Source organism: Scatophagus argus, chromosome 10 (assembly GCF_020382885.2).
Source record: "Scatophagus argus isolate fScaArg1 chromosome 10, fScaArg1.pri, whole genome shotgun sequence".
Taxonomy (NCBI): domain Eukaryota; kingdom Metazoa; phylum Chordata; class Actinopteri; family Scatophagidae; genus Scatophagus; species Scatophagus argus.
The window spans coordinates 22,000,152-22,010,127 of NC_058502.1; the positions used below are offsets into that span (position 1 = coordinate 22,000,152).

The 9,976-nt window shown below is 39.1% G+C and overlaps 1 protein-coding gene across 1 annotated transcript; it reads right to left on the reverse strand.

The window, feature by feature from the left end:
- Positions 1 to 3,728: 3,728 nt before the first annotated feature.
- Positions 3,729 to 8,063, reverse strand: chchd1 (coiled-coil-helix-coiled-coil-helix domain containing 1). Its single transcript, XM_046402591.1, has 3 exons — positions 7,741 to 8,063; positions 6,022 to 6,140; positions 3,729 to 4,483 (listed from the first exon to the last, which is right to left on the reverse strand). The coding sequence occupies exons 1-3, from the start codon at positions 7,877 to 7,879 to the stop codon at positions 4,373 to 4,375; spliced, it is 369 nt and encodes a 122-aa protein (XP_046258547.1). The 5' UTR covers positions 7,880 to 8,063; the 3' UTR covers positions 3,729 to 4,372.
- Positions 8,064 to 9,976: the final 1,913 nt, after the last annotated feature.

Below are 9,976 nucleotides of genomic sequence, written 5' to 3' on the forward strand. Positions count from 1 at the left end.
ATTCTGATGCCTGAGAAACAATGGAGTCTCTGAACACAACAACAGAGGAAGTCATCATCATATCACTAAGCCTGACCAAAGAACTGATCAGAAGCAGATTAGCTGGACAAGGCCACGATTTCTGTCCAAATAAAAAAGGCTCTTAGGCTACTTTTGAGAAAGCGATTGTTTATCCTGGCAAACTCTCACAAACACAGATGATTATGATGCTTGATCTCGTCCATATCATCATAGCAGTGCTCCTCTCGGGGCAGAGTCCTCAGATGCTTCTTGACTCAGGATGTGGATGTCACAGATAGCAACATTTTTACAGACCCCACTGAACAACCCTGTAACATCTGAGGGTTTTCTGTGACTAAATTCCAACAAGGCATCAACAAAAACAAAATGCCCCTTCAGGCTCTCAGATGGTTTTCAAAGAGAATCACTCAATAGCTTTGTGTCTTGTTTACTGTTCATTTAGGCGGACCTCTTTCAAGTAAATCTGTTCTGGAAAAGTTTATGAACCACAGAATGGTATCTAATGCCATGTTTCCTCTGCATGGTACAGCTTGGCTGGACTTGACTCTGCTCTCTCTTTTAGTTTTAACGTGGTCGAAAGTTGTGGATTGTTCAATATATAGGGAAAAGTATCAAGGCTGAGCCCCTTATTCCCAGTGAAAGTACATCCTAATGCTTCAGCATACCAACACATTTTGGACAATGCTGCATTTCCAACTTTGTGACAACAGTTTGGGGAAGGACCTTTTCTATTCCAGCATGACTGTGCTCCAGTGCACAAAGCAAAGTCCATAAAGACATGGCTGGATGAGTTTGATGCGGAAGAACTTGACTGGCCCACACAGAGTCCTGACCTCAACCCCATCCAACACCTTTGGGGTGAACTGGAATGGAGACTGCAAGTCAGACCTGTTCATCCAACATCAGTGTCTGACCTCACAAATGCTCTACTGCATGAATGGGCAAAAATTCCCACGGAAACACTTCAAAATCTTGTTTAAAGCCTTTATTTATTTATTGATATCATCTCCAAGCAAGCTGAGGAAATAATAAGTCGTGGAGTGATGGGGAGAACAGACAATTTGCAGATTTGTATTTGTCTTTCCCTGCTGTGGATTAACATGCCACATAGGCAGATACCTAGCGCACACCTATACTTATATACCTAGATTTAAAAAAAAGTACTTTGCAGATTTAGTATTATACTTCAGCACAGTTAGCAAGTAGAAGAAAAGTCACAGTCAAGAGACCCTTTGACTCAAGCTGCGAAACACTGGATCCTAAGCTTCCCCTAATGCAACTCAAGCATATCCGTCATTAGACCATCGCTGCCTCCAAAAACCCCACAGCTTTCAAGCTCTACACCCAGTATGTAATAGAGGCTTTCTTTAAAACATTTGTTTATTATCTGTTTGATAAATTGGTTGTGGTTTCTGTTCAATTTTCTTACTTAACCACAAGCAGGTTTATTAGCTGCCTAACTCTAGTTTATTTACCCTTATGAACTCTTAACACAAAATCAGAAATCTGTCATGTGAAATAACCAAAACTGTTGTTGTCTTGGTGGAAGGGAATACAGTGTGTTCAGGAACCCGTCATTCATATTGAGAAGCTGGTTGTGAAAACAGGTTTTCAGGGCCTTCAGTCTTATTTTGTTTTGAAGAAGCTAATCTCTTTTGGTTAAACAATACTGAGGAATGAGATGTGTGTTTCAATTAAAGACAGACAACACTGTTTAATTAAGAGGAAGTGGCTCCAGTGAGAAGATCTTTTTTTTCAGCACCATAAGCTGTCCACAGTCTGAGCTGTTGTACAGCATCAGGCTACGCTTCACCGGTTAGTACGTACACATGGCACAGTGGTAAAATATGGGTTTTATTTGGTTATTGATATTTATCGGTTAATTCATTTGCAATGTCTGTACCTGTTTTGAATTTGAAATATTTATTTAACCACTGACAACAAATGTCAGTCAGCAACTGTGTACATCTGCCTTATGTTTCTTCCTGAGCCGTAGACTTCTCCGAGACACAAGGGGTGAACATGAGTTTAATTGTCTCTAAGCTTATTAACTTTGTCCACGGTGAAAATAGAGAATAATCAGAAATCAAAAATTATTGCAATTGGTAAGAGTGAATGAGACGCCTCAATACATGTATGTAACAGTGAGTGAGTGACGGCTGCGGGCCGTGGAGGAGGTTCCTCTGCCATCTAGATGTTTGGGAGGAAGTGATAAGCTGGGTGGGGAAATGGTTCTGTGTAATGACGGGTAGATAAACAGGGACACAGCAAAAATACCACATTGTGACAATGGTGAGTGCACAAAATCCTTCCTGGCCTTCAGACAAAACATGAAACCAAATCTACGCTTAGAACATCATTAACAAATGTCAACATGTCTCAAGGCGAAACCGGGAAACATGGGAAATAAAACATCAAAGGAATGCTCCAGCTGGAAACCAGCCAGCTTTTCTAGTCAGATAAGAGGAGTGATATGAATTATATGTATGCTATCTGCATCCAGTAAATAGCAGAGGGGGAGCAGGAGGAAATGCTAACCTGACCTCCTTCAAAAAGTGAAAAACAAAACCCTTCCAACAGCTCCAAAGCTGTGTGATTTATATCTTGTATCTCAAAATCATGTAAACCAGCAACTGTAATAAAAATAAACACATAAGAAGCAAATTTGTGAGTACTCACTGTTGAGGTGTGTCACACATGGGCATAGACCAAATCTTTTTATCTGGCACGGGATACAGATGTACTGTTGGAAAGCCAGTGCTGGAAGAGGTTTGACTTAAGGTAAAAATTACAATATCACAATGTAAAAACAACTAGTTAGGAGGAAATGTCCTGTATTCAGATCTTACCTAAAGGGGCATTCTGGCGTGTAAATGAGATGTTGCAGTTGTTTCCTTTTCTAGATTGTTGAAATCAGCTAAATATTCGCCCATGACTCAAGCAGTTCCTCTCAGTAAACTCTAAAGTCCTCTTTCCAATTCTGAATGATGTTTCTACTGTTGTCTTCCTGTAATAACTCCCCTCTGACAAGATGTCAGTGACACTGAGAGAGACTCGTGTTTTTGCTTAAACAAAAAGGACTTCACTCTTTAACAAAAGGTTTCTCTCTGCAGGGATCCTTTCTGTAATGCTGTCAGACACTCTGAGTAACAGTCTCAGCCTGAGTGGCAATAAAAGTATTTTTAGTGAATGTAAATTTGAAGGTCAGCGTTGTCCCAAAGTCTTACACTGCGGCCATCGCAGTTGTACCACGGCTGCCAGTTGAGGTGATCTGATGGACCAATTCCAAAACTTTTGGTAGGTATGAATCACTTGCACAATATATGCAAGACAGAAGGCCGTCCTTTGCCAAGACACCGGACCCCCTTCTTATTTATATAGTGCTATATAAATAAGACTGTTATTATATTAATATTGATATTGCATGGCAACAAAGTGCAATAGAACACCAGTGGAGTGTACCACACATACACTGAATAACTCTTCATTCAAAGAATTACAAACAACAGCTTTCCATCACCAAATAATGTACCACTATTAGACTAAAACCCTAATACATACCTCTACTGGATGGTCGGTAGGAGTGTAACTACAAAATGTTTTTTCCTATAGATTTAATTCTTTTGCTTAGTTTTCTAGCTGCTTCTTTGTAGATTGCATTGTGGGAGAAGAGCATACATAAACCATTTTTATATCTTTTATACCCGTTTACATGTATATTAAGTATTACTTTATTGTGTACAGTCTCAGAAACAGCTTTGAATGAGCGCGTCAAATGAAAATGGGACATAGTTAGAAAGAAACTGATGAATGATGTGAGAGATAAAACACTTGATAAAGCAAAACTGTTTCAATCCCTTCAGGAATATTCATATTAACCACAGTGAGTTTAGCCTTACTGGTAATCTATGTAACTATAGCTGGCTGATTATAGGCAAATTTTATTTCAACATCAATCTCAGCTTCCATAGGAATGACGACGCATTTAAGTGTTCACTGATAATGGTAAGCTCCCGGCCAGGAGCCATGAAACCCAAGAAGAATAATTCCATCACATCCACTAATAACATCTCTGCACTGAATGAGACCACTCTGCTAAATTGGATTGAGACAAAATGGCATTATTTTCATCAGGGCCAAATCAGGACACGAGGAGAAAGTCACGTTATATTTCAAACACAGTGTGTTGTGAATACAAAGGCTGTGCCATTAAAGCAGCAATACGAAATAACATCTTGATGTATTTACTTAAAAAAAAATAAATGACGACGCCCACTTCCAAGACTCAGTCCAATTGCTTCTTTTTCACCATTTCAAGTCTTTGCAACTTATCCATGAAAATGTTTGTTTGCTAGATCTCTGTGCACAGGTTGGGATATCTCTTCAGCAGAGTTGTGGCTTGTTTTGGGGTTAGAGGTCCTCCCTGCGTGCTTTTTTGTTCAGAGTTCTTCTTCACAGCAGCCTGTAAAGAGACGATGATGATGATGATGATTTGTTACCAGTGCTTTACAACACACTAATGTGTTTAATAAGGACAACAGGAAACATGTGCACCCCGGCAGTCAGGATGGTTCTGTGGTGTGAAGTGTGCTTCACAGTTCAGAAACTTTGATGGTCGGGACACTTTGGTGCGACCTCAAAGATATTTTAGACTGGTCTGTAGTGTTTGCGCCAGGCTTTACTTAGCTTTTATATTAGTCTATTTCAAGTTGGACAGTTTAACAAAAAAAAACAACAACAAACAAATAAATAAATAAATAAAAATAGCCCAGATAACCCCTTGGTAACTTGCGATGTTAGCAAAAGTTTTTTTCTGCAGGTTAGCAGCTCATTTGCAGCAAAACTGACAAATTAAAAATAATAATCAGCCTTGGATTATCTCAATACAAGGAAACAAAACAGCGTAATGTTTTTTTTCGTATACAAGAACAATTTCAGTTCTTAAATTTTACAGTCCCTTTCAGACAAGTTTATCCTCAGTTTTTCAGTGGCTGGTCTTCTGGTTCTGGGCCATTTCGGTGATAGTAACTAAGTATTTCACAATACAAATGAGCTCCCCTTATCACCCAACTTCCTGTTTTATCTACATCGAAAACTGACATCCTTTTCCAGCTGCTAAAAGCACCCACACAGATGGGAGCAATCCATCCATGATGCATAAATAATGTTACACCAAATTTGTGCCCTGTCAGATATAATATTCATGACGTATAATATTCCAGACAGTGATTGATTAATCATTAATTAATCGTTAGCAACCCAAATAAGAACCTGTTTTTTTTATTTTCTGTTCTGTTTGTCGATCATTAGTGGTGTTAAGTAACTAAGTGTATTTACTCAAGTACTGCACTTAAATACAGTTTTGTATTTTGTAAGTTGTGTACTTGAGTAATTACCTCCACTCTCTTTCAGAGGGAAACGTTGTTACTATTGTGCCACATTTTTGTGAAAGCTACACTTACAGATTCCATTACAGGTCCATATTTCACATACACACTTGGCTGACACACTTCAGTTTGAACTATCTAAAATATTACCTCATGGCTTAGACACTAATGTGTCAAGGTGATAGTGCTGTCCATTTTTTTCCCTGTGAGCTCGTATAATAATATCATGTATACAGTCAAAGTGGTGAACTTCGACCCGTCCTTGCCTGTGAACGACTGAGCCTTTCAAGGATGCCCGTTTCTTACCCAGTCATGATACTCTCACCTGTTACCAGTGAACCTGTTTACCTGTGGAATGTTCCACACTGCACTACACAACTTTCTCAGTGTTTTGTTGACCCTGTCCCAATTTGTCTGAAACATGTTGATGCCATCAGATTCTCAGTAAGCACATATTTACAAAAATCAATGAAGGTGAAACATTAAATATACTGTCTTTCTATTTACAAGAATTATGCATTTGTCTGCTGAACCTATTTTAAATTGAAAATGCACATCATTTTAGAGTGAAAACCAGTTCAGATGTCACCTGTACTGCTGTGTGTGGACGTACCTGAGCCTTCTCAACACATGTGTAGAAAGAGCTAATCTCATTAGAGCACAGACCGTCCACAAAGTTGTTCTGCTTCCAACAGGCCATCAGGACGGACATCTCTGTAATACAGGTGGCCTCTGTGGAGAAGAAGGTTCATGTTTAGGTCCTGTGATGACCCCCAACTAGTGTTATTGTTGGGCAGGATGATTTGATATCTCGTATATGAAATATGCTGATGTGACCTCCTCTGTGTGAGCCCAGTGACAAAAATGGAGTTATGTTTGCCCTGCTGGCCGTTAGTAACTTAAATAAACAAAAATAAAAAGGGGCATCAACTTTTAAGATGCTTCCCTGTCCATACAAATTCTGGGGCCTCAACAGTACGATCAGGCCACTGGGCCCTGCGATGAACATTGAGCGTCTTCAAACTAGCTGCTTGTGGGGATATCCTGAGATCTGACGGACTGATATCAGAGTTACAGAAAAGTATACTGTAATCACTTTAAAATCCCTTTCGTCATGTTCCTCCAGCTATGATATATATGCAAAACTATTAATATACCAAGATGTAATACATATGTTATGATCTATGGATCTATCAATCTATGGAACAATCAAATCTAAAATTATCAAAATGAGGAGCAATGCAATGAAATGTTTTCCACTATTGTACATAACATCAGTAAATGTGTGTGTGTGTGTGTGTGTGTTGCTTATGTGAAATATAAACACACACACGGTGTTGAGGAATATCATATGACACTAAATGTAAATAAAATTCAATGTATATATTTCCAGACTTTCGTCTAGGTCTAATCTCACCATAGTTTTGGCTAATTAGAACTTCACTATAGTGCAGAATTGTAAATACTTTGGTGCTTACTTAAAGAGTACGTGCACATTTAAATTACACCTGGACATTCTGTGTAGCAGTCTCACAATCTAAACGTTTAAAATCTTATGATTATATAATACCTCGTTGTATTCATTTAGATTATCAATTATATTATTATCTTCTTCCATCGTCACTTTGTTTAATTTTGTCAAAAACAACAACAACAACAAAAAGAATAACCTGGAAGAATAACCAGAGCTATTCTAAACGATCTGATGCCAACACCCACTTTCACAAACTATGGCTAAAGGGATACTCTAAAATACATGCTAAAATAAACCCCACATCATTTATAGAAATTCTTCCTCTTCTTGTCAATTTAAAACATTCATTTACTTCTGAATTAAAATTGTAAATAAAAAATCTTCGTGTAAATGCATTTCAAATCTGTTTACGTTTGCTAATTTGCTCTCTGGGTATGCCTCAGCCGACATATATGAAGATTTGTTGTTAACCTTGTTAACTTTTAATCATCTGCCTACACTGTTCATAAGTTAAACTGATTTTGTCCTCTTTGTGGGACACCAGGAAGTCTGCTAGACACTATTTCTAAATTGAGTCATGTTTTATTCATTGCTCGGTTGTTTGTTTTTCTAGTAAAAAACTGAAAAATAATTTTAAGATAATAAATTGAGCACTGTTTTCTAAGCTAATTAAATGCGTGTAGAGCGTGTAAAGTGCGTCACACGCCCAGTCTTTAGCACCGTGCACGTTATGTTGTTGACAGGTGTTCATGCGTCCCTGCTGCTGACATTATGGAAGTCACCGTTCAAAGCCATAGCCTTGAGTACAATCAACAAACCTCAGAAGACACCAAAAAGTCACACAGTATTCATCCATACCTCCTTTCTTCATTTTGCGGTTAGCTACAAAATCTTTCAGAGCGAGCGGCTTGTTGGGTTTGATTAGTGGTTTTCCGTTCTGTTTGCTCAACATCTTGCTGACCTTCTCCAGGCACGTGATGCCTCCTTGTGCTGCCATTTCACAAAAGTCTTCTGCTCGTCACTAACTCTGCCTGAGCGCAGCGGAAAGCTGCTGCTAAACTTCGATGATATACAGAACTCTCTGAGAACGAAGAGAGAGAAAAAAGGACAACGGCCCTATTCCTTCACGGAGGTGATCAGTGCAGCGCCATGTTTTGCCGTAAAAAAATATTCGAGTGTCGTAAAACACAACGTAAAACGATTTGAACCACAGCTTGCGACCTGCGCTGGCCCCGCCTCCTGCCACGACACAAGGCACATACTGGTGTGATAAAAGTCTTAGCCAAAACTTAATGTAAATGTGTTATTGTTGTCATTTTGGTGAAGCAGTGAGATGTACCAAGAATTTATATACAGTCAATGGTGACCTAATGTATCAACAACTGTAAACCCACCAGTTAATAAAGACTACTTTGGTTCAAATCATCAAACTGGGTTTAAAATACTTGAAAGACAAAAATTAAACCATTCTCTGATATGAGATTACTGTTTTGAAAACAATCCTACGCAATCCTAAGCAAAGTTGTCTTAACAACTGATTGTAAAATACACTAACGCCTTAATTACTATCCCAATCATGCATAATTGATAGAACTTATATACGGTGTTAGTCTGTGCCACCAGACTGTGGAGAAACGAAGAAAGTATGTGCACAGAGGGAAAGATCTTCTGTGTTGTGTTCTTCTGGCACTTGGCCGATGGCTACATGACATTCAGGGAGAATGCAGGGCAAGTCTTAACATCAGCCTGTTTTTAAGGGCTTGTTCATTACAGATGCTGCAGTGTCAGCATGTATTAGAGTTGGTTTCATGTCAAATGAGATCAGTATCAGCTTTATCACGGCCTTCAGAGGAAATTAAACTCCCACAAACTGATTCTGTTACCCTCATTACAGACTTTTGCAGTTAAAACAGACATGTGAAGTAACAAAACCCGCTTACAGTCAGCTGTACACAAATCACAGTGACACAGTATCAAAAGGCCTCTCTCTTTCACATACAGAGGTTCCCAACTTGTGATGACCACTGATACAGATCAATTGTTGTTCACTAAATAGAACTATATATTATACTACTGACACATAGTCTACCTTGCAAGAAAAGAAAATAAGTCACCTCTGTTTAAGTACCCAGTGGTGTGCACAGACTCCCTAAGCTTAAAGGCTTAAATGGAAAACAGGCCCCTCCTCCATGCTGCTGCTGCTGCTGCTTTTACGCTGCTGGTAGGTCACATGGTCAAACAGCGTCTGAAACCCCTTTCTGAAAGCACTGTATAAACTCTCTCAAGATCTCTTTCAAATTCTTTACACAACAAGGCCTATTCTTGTGACATGTGCACAGACAAGTGCAACACTCAGTTTTTTTCCAGGAGAGACTAAAAATAAATGCTTTAATGTCAAAGTTCACTATAACGCTCAGCAGTAGCTATGGGCAGGGGTGGGCTCAGTGTAACCAATCAAAAGTTGAGAAAATCAACCGATGAAATTTAGTGCATAAAAGTACTGTTTCTAACTTGTGATTGCATGTAGCCGCATACTGCCCACTGCCTCGTCCCATCTGGTCATACACACACAGTGTGTATGCAGAGCAGAGCAGTCCACTGTACGCTGTTTCTCCACATGCCGACAAGAAGGGATGTTTGGACTGTAGAGGAGTCAAAATGTACGGAAACTGCGTTTACCCACCTTTTAAATGTGAAATAGTGTTTGTACAGTCCAACCTCAGGTTTACGCAGTCCTTAAGTCATTTTACAGCTGGTAGTTACTCAGACTGGCTTCTGTGTAACTAACAGAGGGATCGCAGATTCAGCTGATAATTCTCTGCACACTTTCACACCCTCACTTTATACAGTGTTGTTATGAAAATATTAATCATAGCTGCTTCAGGGGATAAAAAGTTTGTGTTGTTTTAGATGTTTAATTGTTTTTTTATACAAAAGGTACATTTTTATTTTTTCCCTTAACACACGCATACACGCGCACACACAAACGCACACACAAACGCACACACACAATTTAAATAAAATCTCTTTTCTGGAAACAGTTTGTGGCCTCCTTTCCAGAGGTGAACACGCTGGCACATTCCTGCCGCTGTCT

Bases quoted from the DNA above. Each gene is read 5' to 3' on its own strand.
- chchd1 (XM_046402591.1), bottom strand. From the start codon at position 7,879: ATGGCAGCACAAGGAGGCATCACGTGCCTGGAGAAGGTCAGCAAGATG. The intron at 6,141-7,740 runs GTATGGATGAAT...TCTTCTCCACAG, and splicing joins CCGCAAAATGAAGAAAGGAG to AGGCCACCTGTATTACAGAG. The intron at 4,484-6,021 runs GTACGTCCACAC...GTCTCTTTACAG, and splicing joins CATGTGTTGAGAAGGCTCAG to GCTGCTGTGAAGAAGAACTC.